Source organism: Lygodium microphyllum, chromosome 10 (genome assembly GCF_053477565.2).
Source record: "Lygodium microphyllum isolate KBCC chromosome 10, Lygodium_microphyllum_v1.1.10, whole genome shotgun sequence".
NCBI lineage: Eukaryota > Viridiplantae > Streptophyta > Polypodiopsida > Schizaeales > Lygodiaceae > Lygodium > Lygodium microphyllum.
This window is the reverse complement of record NC_141144.1, coordinates 132,356,994-132,373,616: the sequence shown is the minus strand read 5'-3', so window position 1 is coordinate 132,373,616 and position 16,623 is coordinate 132,356,994. Positions and strand designations below refer to the sequence as shown.

Genomic DNA, 16,623 nt, shown 5'->3' with positions numbered 1-16,623 from the left:
ATGGCCAATCAAGAGATAATCTTAAGTGATGCCGCTAGTACTCCTTAGAATAATAAGGGGTTTGTCACCTAAGTTCACTTGAGTCCACATCACAATGGAAGATTTTGACCATAATCCACAATGATCGACCTAAATTTGAGTTCCTAGAGTTGACTAAGGTCACCTATTGGTTCTCTAGTGTTAGTCTTCAAGCCACTACATTCACAAGTCAATCTGAATCAAAGCAGTTCAATGTAGCACTTGGTTCGTAGTGAGTGGTGATGCTTAATTGTATGGATCATATTGATAGGTTGGCGGAGCGGATCATGGAACCATAAAACTCCGTAGAATTAAACAGAACCACAAAGTGGTTCTTGTTAAGCTTAGGAGCTCTTATTGAGCTACTATTCTCTTGTTGGGATGTAATACTCTACACTTACATACCATCTTAGGCGTTTTTCCCGCATTTGGTGCATGCAGCTGACGATGGTGCTTTGGGTGTTTGGCTACGGATCTCTAATGTGGCGAGCCGGATTCGAGTATCATGACAAACGCGTTGGCTACATCAAAGGCTACAAGCGGGTCTTTCATCAAGGCAAAGACGAGACTGGGCACGCGTCACATGAGAGAGAGAGAGAGAGAGAGAGAGAGAGAGAGATTTTTGCGTCATTTGCGTACATTCACCAGACATCGATCGCATTGCAGGCAACACCGATCACAGAGGAACCCCCGAGCTGCCCGGTCGGACTGTCACTCTAGAACCAGATGACAAATCGATATGTGTATGGCATGTCGTGGCTTGCTTCAGGACTTCCTTTCCTCGAGATGTTTCTCTTCCTGGGACTGATGACGCTTTTATGTTTGTGATGCCAGTGGGGAGTTGCCTATTGCGTTTCAGGCCGTAAAAATGAAGACCTGGCTCGAACAGTGAGTTAACCTCTTGCGATCCCCGTATCTACTCTACCTGCAGTTTGTGGCTCAATTGCATGTTTCTTGCTTCTGGTTTTACCTGCATGCGTCTGAACTGTGCGACAAGATCTTAAGCAGCAAAGTCCGCATTGATTCTAGGCGTCTAGGAGATGTGGACGATCAGTACATGTACAACATATTCAATCTGTCAAAGACAGAGAACAAAAAAGAAAAGCAATGATTGGGAGAGATTGATCTGCAAAATAGCAGTTCTCTTTTTCTTCTTAGCTATTGAGTGTTCCACCCAACGTAGCTCCATCTTTCACTTCAATTGTGCACTCTGATTTCAAAAAATGGTATCATCGAGCCTTGCCTTCCATTCTCAACTCAAGCTAGAAAGGAAGTGAAGATTGTCCTCTTGCAACTTCTAAATGCTCGTAGATACAAAACAAACATTAGCTTTGGCTGCAATGGGGTCGAAGCTTGGGTCTTGTCACCACCTCCGACTTGGAAGACCTATTAATAAGGATGGATTACACCTTTGGGAGGGATGTGATGCTTGAAAGACCGTTTTCTATGAAATAAAAATAGTTGATCCCGTTAGTAATTGGGTCTCACATGGGAGGACCATGTAGTTGGTCTTGAAATAAGGTTAGCAATACACCTACTTGATAGAGTATTGATGTATCCTAAATGGCTCAAGGGGCAAAGGGAGGATCCTGCAAATGGCCTAGAGGATGAATGGATTTTGAGGATGATGAAGATGGGATCCTTAGAATGGTCTAAGGGATCATATATTCAGTAATGTAAGATCATGAGCGCAGTGTATCCAAGGAATAGTTGTAGATATGGTAGCTAAAATGTGCGGATTTGAGCCATGAGATAGTTACGATGCTGAGGGGTACAGAAGTACATTCGCACATATGAATTTGTATGAAACATGCTTGACACTTTTGGGCGCTAGCTTTGAGATATGCACATTGACTGAACTTTTCGTTCTTGTATTACATTAGTGTTTTTGGTGATGATATGCAAAATGCCTAATCAAAGTTATATATAAACCCGGATCTTTGACAAACTTGGTTTGTTTTGGCTTTACAGCTATAGAGTGTCCACTTTTGCAATTATTCTAGGATTGTTGACAATATCGCGTTTTCAAGTAGGATATTTGGCTATGCCCCAGTCAATAGAAACAGCTTTGATAACTTTAAAGGAAAACGATTACGATCACGATCTAGCAAGAAGTGGCTTTGTATCTAGAGTGGTTAGTTTCTAAAATTGATGTCATCTTAAGGCTTGCTTTTTAAGAAAAGTTGTTGAACCCCAAAGGAGTATTGAAAAGCTGAGAAACCTAATTTTAATGATTAAAAACTGCTGAAAGCTGGAATGCAAAGGCTGAAAAGCAAAATACCAAAAATACAAGCTGGAAAGTGGAATGTAGGATTCTAAAAGGTGATTTGCAATCGTTACAGAGTCACATTGTAAGGCAAACCTTCATCAGCTCATTAAACCACCCTGAAACTCAAATACGCTTGGTGTGCTTTAGTGTTCTACAAACAAATCCACACACTTTGGTTGGTTCTTTCTATAAATAGAGAGCATGCTAGATCACTTGCATCAGTTTGCCATGTAGTCTGCCCATCACTCCAGCTGCTGTTGTGACCATTTGCTGCTGCCAGCCTGATCATCTGGTAGCTGTTATCATCTGCATTTGGTTCCAGCCTGCTGTTGCCACGAAATCAGCCCCTACGTGACTGTTCAGCCCTTGCCAAATAGTATCCAGCTCCCATCCTGATCAGCACCACCTCGGGAACGGCTGCATTCTTGTGAGCAAGTTGTGCTGCTGCTGTCTGTCACCTTGAGGACATTTTCACAGCTGCGTTCTGTTCCAGCAGGCCGCCCTGCTGCTGTCCAGCACCCAATTGGTTCATTCAATTGCTCTGCTTGATCTCCAGCTTCATCATTTGTCATCTGAAGATTGTGGCCAGGCTGTACACTGCTGTGTTTATCAATCATTACAGAGTCACATTATAGGTAAAACAGGTGCATTACACGTTAAACCTTCATCAGCTCATTAAAACCCCCTGAAACTCAAATGCAGTTAGTGTGCTTTAGTTCTTTGAGCAAACCCACACACTTTGGTTGGTTCTTTCTATAAATAGAGTGTGCTAGGTCACTTGCATCAGTTTGCCATCTAGTTTGCCCATGATCTTAGCTGTTGCCGTGTAACCAATCTTTTATATATCAACTGTTACCAAGACATTGACTCAATGATTCAAATTAATTTGATGCTCATTTACTTTAAAAGGTGATTTATATTATTTGAGTATTTGAAAATGTTAAATGTTCATCTTTTTATTTAAGGGTGGCCAATGGCAAAAAAGCCCTAGAATTATACTTGAATCATCGTTGACAAGATGCCCAAGAGAATTTCAAATTTAGTCGGGCGTTTAGATTGATCAGAAAGCCTAGATAACTAAGACTTTTTCACTCGAGTAGTCACATTAACTAGAAGCCCATATAATGAGCGGTTTCAAGAAGTGAACTAGATGCTCATGATGAAAGAAACAAACCATGAACTGGTGAATCTATACAATTAAGCTCTCTAGAATCTAAATTTGGTGACTTTTAAAATCTAGGAGGTTATTATTTTTGACAATTGTTCAAATGAAATTTTTATTTGCGTTGAAGCTTCAAAAATTTTCTCTTTTTTGTATCATTGTATCCACTATGTTTCATGTATGTATTAGTTATATCGCATGCTATGCATGTGATTGCAAGGGTCTAGGCCCTAGTAAATGCCAATTTTGGCTTTTAATCTCATGTATTCATCTTACTTTGTAATGGCATTACTATTTTCACTTTAAATATGTGTTCTATCATTTATAGTTTAAAAAAATCAAAGTATATTTTTCCGGTACTATTATTGTATCATCCTTGTAAAATTTTGAGGTACCATTTAGTATTGTATTTTATCAGACCGTACCATATCATATCTTTCGTATTGACAACTATATGCAAAAGAAAGATGGATATTAGCATATGTGTGTGGACTACAGGGCCCTTAACAAAATTACAATTCGAAATAGATATCCCATTCCAAGAATTGATGATATCTTGGATAGATTGGATGGATCCAAACTATTCAATTGGCTTGAAGAGCGGCTACCATCAAATAAGGATTGCTTTTTCAGATATTGACAAAATAGCATATAGGATAACTTTTGGTTTGAATAAGTTTCTTGTTCTAATATCTAGTCTCATGGATGCTCTTGCAACCTTTAATATAATGAGAATCTTTAGAGTGCACTTGAAGTTTACATATATTTTCTTTGATGATGTTTTGGTTATTCAAAAGATGAAGAAGAGGATAAGCAATACTTGAAAATAGTGTTTTAAGAACTCCGTAAACACAAATTTTATGTGAATGGCAAATTTTTTTTCTAGAAGAGATTTATTACTTAGGCCATATTGTATCCAAAGATGGGATTTGGATGGATCTAAAAAAGACAAGGCTATTGTAGAATGGCCAGAATTGATTAGTATTCATGAAGTTCGAGGTTTCTTATTACAGGAGATTCGAGAAATGGTTTGCAGTTTTGGTGATCTCAATGCTGTAATCTTTAGAGCAAGGTTGTAGAAAGGTGGGAGATGAGAGAGAATGTTGAGGAGAGAGTTTATACTTTCTTGGCGAACAACTGAAGAAAGTCAGTCATTTACTGTTGTTGCCCTGTCTCAACAGCTTGTAGTTGTAAAGAAAGTCAATCATTTATTGCTGCTGCCCTGTCTTAATAGCGTGTTGTAGATGCTGTCACCACTTGCTGTTGATTGGTCTTTTCTTTACCTTGGTTGTTTCAAAAGGTCCTCCAATGGCTGCAAATCAGATTAGCAACATCTTTTTTCTCTCTCTTGCAGGCTGAATGCTCTAAAATGATTTTCTCTCTAACCTCTAAAGACTGTGTTTTTCAGTCTTGCATGGGCATTTTTGACAAGTGACAACCTTCCCAAACGGTTTTTTCAGCATTATCCATAATTAAATATTAATTTTCAATCTTTAATTACAGAAAATTAATCTAATAATTATTTCGGTGCCTAGAAAAATAATTAGACTGGCCAATAAATAAATTGGATAGGCAACTTCCATTTCCGAGTGTCTCTGCGCTAACTTTGACCATTAGATTGGCGTTAGGTATCATTAAATGTCACTCTCAAGTGTCACTTGATTGAGACTTATGGCCAAATGAACGACCTAGGCCAATAATTAGCACCAGATACTACCAAGTATCTATGCGACATAACTTATAACAACTTTGGTCTTTGACATCTCGTGATTTCCTTCGACTTTGAACTCGTAAATTTACTCTAATCCCAGTTACACCTCACCTGTGCAACATTTACTTTAACCATGTGATTAATAACTAATCCACATGTTAAGTGAGGTTTCAAAGATACATGTCCTCATGATAACCCTCTCCCTTAAAATTCTTGCAATCGTCCTCGATTGTATTGCTAGATGCATCAAAAGCAAAATAGTGGACTGGAATTTTCACAAGGTATCATAGTTAACACAATATCGCACACTACTACTCAACCATTCCATATGTTCATTACTAGCCAATCATAACATAACATAAGACTCATAAAGAATCTCAAAAACATTGCTAGATTATCATGTGACATGTCTATTTCTCATGAGCTCAACGCATCTGGCAAAACCAAACCATACCATAGTATAACCAAGCATAAACCATGGCTAAAACATCAATGGCGTCATAACATATACTGTTGTCCACGGAACCGAATGCAAATCATTGAAAACTGAGCATAATCTGATTATAAACTGATCACTTGCTGATCATAACTGATCACAAACTATTGCAAATGTGACCCAAACTGATCACAAACTCATTGAAAAAACTGACCAACAATCAATGCAAAAAGTGATCCCAAAAGTGACCATAAATGGTTCTCAAAGTGATAAAAAATTGAGCTGAAACTAATCAGAATTTTTATCTCAAAATTGAGGCAAAATTCATGCCAAAATGATCATAAGCTGATGTAAAAATATAGTTTCAGTGCTTGGGTTAAACTCATACTTATTTGGATATATCTCACAGTGACTAGTATACTAAGTAGTGACCTCATGGTAAACATACTCTCAGCACAATACCTTGGATGCATGCTGAATATATTTGAGATCCACTACATACGATAGCAGTCCATAACTGGAGGAGTAGAAGTGCTACTTCCCCCTTGAGCATCAAGCAATACTCTGGATCCTTACTCTGCGGAACCTGACGGAGCCCGAACTAACTAAAGTCAGCTCTAATTGAAAGACATTTGGATAAAGCTACAACAACTGAGGATGGTCTACCAAGTCATCCCCTTGCATCCATTTGGCATCCGTTGGTGAATAATTCTTAAATTTCACCAAGTATCTCTTAGAAACTTTTGGCTTTGATCTTTCTTTCCTTGTGTGCCAAAATTTGTTTGCATACCAAAATCTCATCTAGCTCCTCAACCTCAAGCTGAATTTCAGCAGACATCCTTTGACACATCATCATGAAAAGGTCTCAAGAAGCTGATATGAAAGGCATTGTGTATTTGCCAATGTGGAGGTAATTTCAGCCAATATGCCACATTGTTGATCTTCTCCAATACTTGGAAGGGCCCATAGTATCTCATACTCAACTTTGGATACAATCTTTCTTTTCCCTTCATCTTTTTCAGCCTTGCCTTTTCAAAACGCAACAATACATTATCACCCTCTGCAAACTGCAAAGCATGTCTATGGCGATTAGCTTCCCTCTTTTACTTTTCTTGCAATCTTTGAAGTGCATACTTTATCTTTGCATAGGCTACATCCAAGTTTTCCACATAACGATCAGCCTCAAAGATCTTATCCTCAATGTGCAAAATAGGTGGTACCTTCTTGCCACCCTCAACCACCTTTAATGGAGCTTTGCCTGTGGAACTACGCACTGTGTTTTTGTAAGCAAACTCGAGTAAGGGCAAGTATTGCTCCCATTGTTTCTTGTGGTCTAAAATATAACACCTCAAAATATCTAACACTATGGAATTTGCTTTCTCAGACTGACCATCTGTTTGGGGATGGAAGGATGATGAGAATTTCAGCATAGTACCCATATTCTCAAACAATCTCTTTCAAATTAAATTGGTCATCCAAGGGTCTTGATCACTAATGATTGACTTTGGTATACCATGATACTTAAAGATGTGCTGCAAAAACAATTGTGCCGTATGTTTAGTCTTTATTTTCTTCCTCATCGGAATAAAATGGGCTTGTTTGCTAAACTTGCAAATGATAGTCAATATCCCATCATTCCTTGTAGGTGTTCTAGAAAGCTTAAAAATAAAGTTAATTGTAATGCTCTGCCAAGGCCTATTCGGAATAGGCAGAAATGAATTGGTGATTGCATGGAACTATCTGACTTGAGCCAGGAAATGCAAAAATATGCCCTAGAGTACTAATTGTACAACAATACACTACATGTCTCGTCGAGGGGATGAGTGAATCTCTAATGGTATCCACTTAGATAAATTTGTGCAACCATGACCTTATATATTTTGATTAGGTGTAGGATTTTGTTGTCTTTTCTAGATTAGTTTACCCATACTATGGAGGGGTGTTTGCATGCAATCTCATTGGCTCTAATTGATGTCTGTTATTGGAAGACTTACAATCCTAATGCACAACTTGTCAAAAGAAAAGAGAACCCAAGAAAGCTGGAAGAGATCGTCAAATCTTTGTTAGAATAGTAAAATAGAGATTTATAAAATTGTTGGCTTTGTGAGCCCAAGCTTTATATAGCACTTTGAATCCACGAAGCCATATGGCTGTCTTATTTGGGACAACTCTTCATTCCATCTTGATCTACCTTGATTAATCTTTATCTCAATCCAGCCTCAAACACTCTAGCTTGTCTCGATCTCGTGTGTACTCCAGCGCAAAGGAAGAGTAGCTTATTGCTCCTCACAAGTCAGCATGAACTGAAGACGAAGAAGATGTGAAAGCTAAATGCCACCAAGATGATCTCTGCGATGATCCACCACGAATTAAGGATTGAAAACCAAGAGTGGCTTTAAATAGCTAGAAGCTCTTCAAAACATTACAAAGTAGGTCTTACAATTTTGCATTGCCATGGGCAGTGCCTAATATTTTTGTCAGTTGGTTTGTAGTGTGAACGCAACTACGTTCATAAGTTGTGTCACCACTTCTAGAGTTAGTTAACTTTAGTCAAGTTAGGGGTTTGGTCTACCTTAGACCAAAGGTTGTACTTTCACTCTATCACTTTCAGTTCAATAAATATAATCTATAGTTTTTAGCTCACACTATCTACTCACTCTCTTGTTTCTCTCTCCTCCATAGATGGTCGGTTTCCAACATTTGGTATTAAAGCAACACACATTTCGCGGATTTTGCTTAGCCATTGTCAGCTGGTGCCGCTTCGCCTGAGGCCATGTGGCCACTAGTCAGCTCTCAACCCGAGAAAGAGAAACAATAGATCTATTGTCTTGAAGATGTGCTGTCATTGGAGAAGGTGGTCATGCTGAGAGCTTGCCAACTTCCTCCCTCCCTTGCCACCTCGAAAGCTGTTCTACCTAGTCCCACAGCTTGCTATGTCTCCAACGCCATTGTCTGCTAGACCTGCATGGCTCCAACCTATGCCGCTTGTTTGACCAATGCTATCCCTATGCACTATCAGCTTGTGCGCCTCCTAGCTCCAGTTGTCATCGCCTTTGCTTCAATTTGCACCACCTTGCATTCACCTTGTCTACTTAGCCGTCACTTCTTGCGTGCAACCTATGCCAACGCCACCTCCTCTGCTTGTAGAGCCTTGTCCTCCACTTGTCGCCTGCCGCTCTATAGCACAATCGCCACTTGCACCACTATAGCAGTGCCACGCGACGCCTGTCTTGCTATCTGCTTCGCCAGTTGCGCCACTCTGTGTCGCTTTGTGCCACCTTGCTTAGCCACTAGCGCCACCATAGTTGCATCCACCGTGCATTCTACAACTGTCGAATCACCCGACTCTCATCCTGAGGAGGTGAAAGCATTTGAAAAATATGGGGCTTTTGCTTGATTTGAAGTCTCGTGTGTGCAACTCCATGGCAATCGCCATTATTGAGCAAATTCTTCGACGTTTTTGCAACAAAATTGGGGCTTTTGTGATTTCTGCATTCAACATGCATCCCAAGGTGCCTTTGGAGTTGTTGGTTGCTGTTGATATGATCTAGAGGTGACATTCCCTCAGATTTTGAGGCTGTAAGTATAAATCCCTAAAATTTCCTCAATTTGTGCATAAATTGCAGCAATGTCAAACCACGAAACCCCGTATCAGAGAAACATTTTTGGAAGTCCTCACTTCTAAGGACAAGCTAGATGACACCAACTATCTTTTATGGAGTTTTATGGTGTGCAATCTTCTTGTTGCAAAGGATCTCTAGGACTATGTTATAGGTGATTTATTGAGACTGGGTGAGCTTGCATGTCAGACACCTTAGCATGGTGCTAGAGGATAGCTAGCTGCCCTTGTTGTTGCTCCAGTTGCTGCCCGTGCTCCTCCTCTAGTAGATCAAAGAAGATGGGACTCGAAAGATGCATGGGCTTTGTCACTGCTTGCCTTATTAGTTAAGAGAGCCATCATACCTCATATACGATCATGCAAGACGCCCAAAGCATCTTGGGATATTTTGGAATGCATGTTTGTAGCTTGTAATGAAGCTAGAGCTCTATAACAGTTTTTTTCTCTCTCACATTGGTTGAAATAGACTTCCATCAACCTCTAAAAACGTTTTTTCCACTTGCATTGGCAAGTTTTGTTAAGTGATAGCCTTCTAATCCCATTTTCTAGCATTATCCAACTTATTAAGTTAATTTCAAAAGGTTAATTTTAAAAATTAATTTAATAATTATTATGGTGTCCAAAAAAATAATTTGTCAAGTGATCAAATCAACCAGAAAGCTTGTATGACTAAGACCTCACTTTTAGAGCTAGTTAACTTCAGTTAAGTTAGGGGTTTGGTTTACCTTAGACCAAAGGTTATACTTTTATACTCTTACTTTTAGTTCAACAAGTACAATCTATCGTTTTCAGCTCACATTGTCTACTTCACTGTGTACTCTCACTCTCTTGTTTCTCTCTCTTCCATAGCTAGTTAGTTTTCAATAGTAAGCCAAACTTTTAAAATCATTAAAAGTCACTTGTTGACCAAATGACTATCTAGGGCCATTTTAAATGTCAAACTTTGGTCAAGTATTCATGGTCGAAGAACATTTATGATAGGGTTTTGACTCTTTCTATCGCCAAAAAGTGTGTATTTTGTTAAGGAAATCGTTACCCTTGTTACAAGTACAATACAAGTATGCAAGTCTCACCTTGTGTGCAATCCTTCTCTTACACGCTTGGAGTGATCCTTTTTCACACGCGCTCCTATGACCATGTCATCCTCCTTTACCTGTCTCATCACATGTCGGGTGTATGAGCATGTGTATATGGGTGGTGCGAAGGTGCATTACATCCTCTCTCGCTAGAATTGCGGCTGTTCCTAGTTGCATAGCCTCTTGGTAGATCTAAAGCAAAGGTAAAGAGCATCGCCAAATTTAGATTGGTGATCCAACCATATTGCTTCGTGCATGGGGTAACTCTGAAACTTCAGCAAATATTGGAGCTCCTTCCTCTGCGTATCCTTCTTGTACTTGTGAAGCAACACTTGTTTTGGCACCACCCACTCTTGAAGTGTGTTAGCATCCACTAACTTCGATGGGTTGTGGTAGGAATAAGTCCATGATACTCTGCAAAATTACTCACATGAAACATTAGATGGACCTTCCAATTAGAGGGTAGTTGCAATTCATAAGTCACATCACTAAGCTTCTTAACAATATGCAAAGGCCCCTTCTTCCAAGATGCAAGCTTAGGTGAAAGCTCCCCAAACTGCTTCAAACACTGCTTTTGGATCTTAAGATAGCATCATTGACCTTCCTAGAAGATCAACTTACGTCGGTGTTTGTTAGCTGCCTCCTTTTGCTGCTGTTGTGCCCGCTGAATATTCTTCCGAACTTGCTTCAACAACAAACTGATTTATATCCACAATTAGCTGATCCACCACATGGCTCTTGATAGAGGTCTCTAAAGCATGATAGAAGTTATTGCTTATCGGCAACCACCCATAACCAATCTCAAATGGGGTCTGCTTGGTAGAGCCATTGGGCCGTATCATTGATCACATGCTTGACCAATGATAGATACTCCTCTCATGCAGTTGATAATTCTGGCAGTAGCAATGAAGTATGGTAATCATAGTGCGATTGGAAATTTGTCTACTCATCAATTTGTGGGCAAAAGTGATAGAGAATGCTAACTTGGTGCCAAGGCCATAGAACAAAGTCTTTTAAAACCCCTCTAGTGAACTTAGAATCATGATCCTCTTTAGAGAGCCATGCTCTTGGAAGGTCTCTTTGATAAAAAGTTGTGCAATCTCTACCGCATCCATGTTGGATTTGCATGGAATCAACTCCACTTGCTTGTTGAACTTGTCCACCACAGTAAAGATGGCATCATTTTGTAACTGCTTGCTCTTCAAAAGGCCAGTAATGAAATCCATAGAAATCTTCTACCAAGGTAAATTTGGAATAGGCAATGGTTGTAGCTTCTGCGCAACCTTGCGATAGTCCAATTTAGGAGATCCAGCAATAACAAGATAAATTTTGTTATGAAGCACATCCACCACTCCTTCATCACATAATTTGAATGAGGATGTAGCTTGCATTTTTGTATCCTTGGACCAAAATCTAGATTAGCTTCAAAGAGCTCCTTCATGGGAGTGAAGAAATCAAACTCCACTAAAGTAACTACCATCATTGCATGTGGTTGCCAACTCGATGCATTCGCTCCTACATGCCTTCCTAGGTGCATACTCAATCTCGAAATTGAATCTAGATGAGCTACCACCAATGCAATTGTTGAGGAGTGAACAATTTCCCCATAAGAGACACTATCCAAGTGGCATTGTGTTGCATATACATTGTCATTATGTAGCATCAATCTATGCATCTCATTGTGCAAAGCATCCCTACTCACTTTAGATTCCAAGTAGCCTGCACCTACAAGACCTCTTCACTCATACTTCTTTATCACACCCTTGCGGTGTGTGTGCATGTGCTCTTAGTTTTTAGAGCCAAGCATCCCTTTTCCCCAATTGGCACAAACTCAAAAAGAAAAGAAGTTCAAAGTGATTCATACCTTTGTAGGTCTTGGTAGGTCACTGTGTATTCAATGTGTACCCTTTGTCCAAGGCCTTGGGCTCTCTAAGGTGACCCTTTTGGCTTTTAAGGGAAGATTACCATCGCCTTTGTAGACTTGGCAGGTTTTTGGGCAGTTGATGTGCACCCATTGACCAATGTCTTTTGGGTAGGACCTCTTGGGGTAAATGGGGTGAGTTTTGCTTGGCACTCAATGTCATGAGGACGTGTATTTTTAATGCTCAGCTTTGGCATTATTAAGTTGTGTACATGTGAGGTGCACATGTGAAGTGCAAGCTAGTCAAGTCACAGTGATGGCTTTAGTTTAAAGTAACCCAAGTGAACAATGGTTGACAATGGTGAAAGTTGTACAAAGCTCTGCCGGATAGGTACTTGTGGGTACTAGGTGTCAGTTTGGGTCTAAGCCATTAATTGGGCCATTAAATGTCCATTGGTGACGTTGGGGGACTAGGCATTAATTGATAAATTAATGCTAGTCCTAGGTGAATTGATATTCCGACAATTAAATGTTCTATGGGGGTTGGGTGAGTTCGTTTTGCATGAAATCCACTTTTTGAGGCATAGTATATTGGCTGATGGGGTATGCATGGATCCCACAAAGGTTGAGGCAATACGGTCGTGGCCATTGCCAAATGTACATGAAGTTCACAACTTTTTGGGCCTATATTCTTATTACAGAAGGTATGTTTGGCACTTTGCTGAAATTGCTTCTCCATTGCATGCTTTCCAAAAGAAGGGTATTCCATTTAGATAGACAACACTGGGAATTTCAGCATTTGATTGTAGTGTAGTGTAATGCATGTGGTAACAAGGTTTGGGCCATTTAAATGAGAGATGATCGTGTGGTGGCCTATGGAAGTCGTGTTCAAATTGAATGCCATGGTGCTAATACCCAAAGCGATAATCCATGGTGCTGAAAAGAATTTGCTGGTTTATGAGAAGGAATCACTTGCTGTAATTCATGCTCAATCCACCTGGAAATAGTATCTTTAAGGGGCTGATTACACTGTGCAGATAGATCATTAGATGTTAAGTTACTTTTTGTCCCATACAAAGTTATTTGAGAAGCATATGAGATGGGCAAACTTTTTCTTGACGTTTCACTTTCAGATTGTGCATATTGATGGCAAAAAGAATGTAGTAGTTGACACATAGTGAAGAAAGCATCAGATTTTAGAAGTTACTATGGTCTATCACATTGAGTTGGATATTATGAAAGATTAGTATGCTACTAGTTGGGACTTTTCCAATGTTTATGAACAGCTTTGCAATGGTCAAAGACATGAACATTTCTTTTATTTATTTGATAGTGGCTTGTTGCATGTACATCATGTATCCATTGCTGGTTTTCAATGGATGATCATCCGTTGTTAGTGGTATTCAGCTGGTTTTTATGGACAGAAGAGTCTTACTGGATGCCATTGATAGTTCCATTGATAGTCTAGCCATGGTTTATGCTTCGGCTTTACTATGGCCGTTTGGTTAGAACACTTTTGGTTGAGAGTTAATGGATGCATCTTGCTGCTTGTTGGGTACTGCTGATTGCCATCGATATTTGTCTACGTGTTTGGCCCACGGGTGCTGTGTTTCATCACCCTCAGTGCTAGTCTATTGTATCCTCATTGATTTTGCCTTGGTATGGTGGTTACTACACTCGGGATCTATTCTTGGAGGACAACACTCTCCGAGACTCCTCCCTTAGTTCTCTTCTACGAGAGCTTTGAGTTGTTAGCAGTCATGTTTGTCATGCCTTGTCATCTCCTGCCTGTGAGCCTCAGTCTGAGTCAGACGAGGACATTAGGAGCTCTGACATGTCTGTCATGTGTTATGATGGGGGAAGCTAGTCACTCTTGACTGGCTATCTTAGGATGTGTATTTCTTTTTGGCCTCTTTTAGTGGGCAGCCACTGGCTGCCCGGCCACTTTTTGGTCACTGTTGTGGGTCGCCCATTTTTAGGGCATTTTTAGGGTTTGCGCCCATTTTAGGGTTAGGGTTAGGGTTTGTCCTTTTGCCTATTTATAGGCAGCCTCCCTCCCCACTTGATCACTTGTCTTCTTGCAGATTCCGACACTCCTCCTCCGTGGTGGTGCTGCCATCATTATCAGCCTGATCTGGTGTCCTCACTGACGCTGTGGGCTGCATGTAGGGACTGATCAGTCTCCTTCCGCCTTCCTGTTTGTATTCAGCATTCATTTCAGTCAGTGCAGATTTGTCTTCCTTATTTTCTGCTTTCTCTCTCTCTCCCTCAGTGTTCGTATTCCTTCCGCAGCGCACTCTCACATGGTATCAGAGCCGAAGGAGAGTACACAGAGCTGAGATCTACGCGGGAGAACACCCACAACCTTGCGTTTGCTGGTCAAGACGTCTCCAACAGCTGAGGCGTCACCTTCTGCACCATCTCCTTGATCAAGGCGGCCTGTTTTGGTGTCCACCTATTTGCGTTTGCTGCTGGTGTCATCCCCAAATCTGCATTTTCAGCCTGGGCGGCCCTCCTCTAGCTGGGCGACACTCCACCAAGCTGCATTCTCAGCTTTTGTGGCTGCGTTCAACCTCTGGCGGCACTCCTCCAAGTTGACGACCTCATTCCTACTTGCGTTTTGAGGCAGGCGGCTGTTTTTTGTGGTGATTGCATCGCTAGCACTTGCGTTTGACATCATCCTTGCGTCTTGTGCAAGGCAGCCAGCTCTGGAGCTTCTGGTGTTTGTGTTTTGGTATCGGCAACCTTCCCTTGTTGTGTTTTGGTGTTTGCAGATATCGAAGATGTCTTCTCATTACTTTACGGGCTTTGATGACTCAGATGACCAGCTTTTGTCTCAACACTCATCTGAACAGAGGTGTGATTTCTATCACGAGGACCGTCGTTCGGAGTCTATTCCTCTTTCCCGTCCCCCTTCTATTCATGTATCTTGGTGAGCCCCTTCCAGTGGGCCGAAGATGTAGCCTTTGGTACCCCCTGTACAGGTACCCGTACTTCCTCAGCTGCCCAAAGAGGACCGGTTGGATGGCTCCAACTTTTCTCTATGGTCCTGCAAGGTGGAGTGTATCTTGGACTCCTTCGATCTTTGGGAGCTTGTTTCTGTTTCTATTTCCCGGCCTAAGGTGGATCCCATAGATGGGACATCTATGGATCGTGCAGCCTTATGGGATCGGCTCAATTCTAGAGCCAGATCTTTCCTCTTTCTGAGTTTGCAGGATTCTGTCCTTGTTCATGTTCATAGGTTGAAGACTGCAGCAGACGTGTGGAGAAAGCTCGCGTCTCTCTATCAACAGAAGACGTTTGCCCACCGGATATCTCTCGAAAAGAAGTTGCGGATGCTCGCTATTGATGATAGTCCTTCCATGAAGGACCGCATCAACAGATTACAGGATATGAGGGATGAGCTTGCATCCCTCGGTGGACGATATCTTCTGAAGACATGGCTTTGATTCTCTTGACTCAGTTGCCATCGCCTCGGTTTGATGTTTTCTACACCAGCCTTCTTACATCGAGGACCCGTGAGAAGCTTCTATGGGAGGAGCTATCCCCGCTTGTCTTGGAGCATGACGAGCGACTCAGAGAGGTCAGTGCTAGTGGATCCGACTTCACTAGAGCCTTTGTTGCAGGTTCGGGAGGACAGAAGAAGAAGAAGAAGTCAAAGGCTAAGAAGAAGGACAGTTCTTCAGGCTCTGACTCAAATTCAGAGAGACCGAAGTGCCCACACTGTGGGAAAGGGACACATCCCGAGGAGAAATGCTGGAAGAAGTACCCTCACCTTCGTCCGGGAGCGAAGGGTGGATCTACATCGGAGCCTTCTTCTACCTCTACACCAGCTGTTACCCATGAGTCAATGTTCCTTCATATCCATGCTTTGGAGAAGGATCCTTCTTCCGTGGCTACAGTGTCTTCTGCGCAGCCTTGGTTAGTGGACAGTGGTGCTTCGAGTCATATGACTCCCCGAGGTGATTTGTTACAGGATCTCCGTCTATCAGAGGGTTCAGTCACTGTTGGTGACATTTTATCGGTGCCTATTAGTGGCGTTGGCACATTGCCTTTGTTTACCGACTGACCTTCGAGCTCCTTTTCACAGGCCCTACATGTTCCAGATTTGGGCCTTCCCCTCCTCTCAATTTATGGCCTTACGAGGCTTGGCACACGAGTGATCTTCACCGAGCATGCCGTTATTATTGAGGATTCTTTTACAGGAGCTGTCTTATCTACAGGTTGGCAGGAGAGCGGGCTTTACAGGCTCCATTCCCCTTCTTTGATGCAGGGTCCTCTGCGGCAATCTATTGCTACACCCGTTCCCGCTTGTGCACCTTCTATTCCACAGGTTCCTTCCCATCCCCCACCTTCTCCTCCGGTGGTTCCCTCGTACCCCCCATCCCTTTTAGCGAGGGACGATCTCGGTGATGCGGCTGTGGATTCCCTGGCCCCTAGTGTTTTAGAGGGGATTCCCAGGATCGTGAGG

General features: G+C 41.5%; 1 protein-coding gene across 6 annotated transcripts in view; it reads left to right on the top strand.

Annotated features, from left to right (window-relative positions):
* Positions 1 to 371: 371 nt before the first annotated feature.
* The window catches only part of LOC148030575 (gamma-glutamylcyclotransferase 2-3-like), a 63,592-nt gene continuing 47,340 nt past the window's right edge, over positions 372 to 16,623 (top strand). For 2 of the 6 annotated variants that reach the window (XR_015692227.1, XM_087686934.1), the window contains exons 1-3: positions 373 to 574; positions 685 to 761; positions 853 to 906. Coding sequence is in view for 3 of the 6 variants with exons in the window: in XM_087686934.1 (XP_087543060.1) it covers positions 454 to 574; positions 685 to 761; positions 853 to 906 (252 nt within the window). In the remaining 3 variants the exon portion in view is untranslated. Of the gene's footprint in view, positions 575 to 684; positions 762 to 852; positions 907 to 16,623 lie in introns of all 6 variants that reach the window. The other 4 variants (XM_087686933.1, XR_015692228.1, XR_015692226.1 and 1 more) reach the window with 4 other exon arrangements.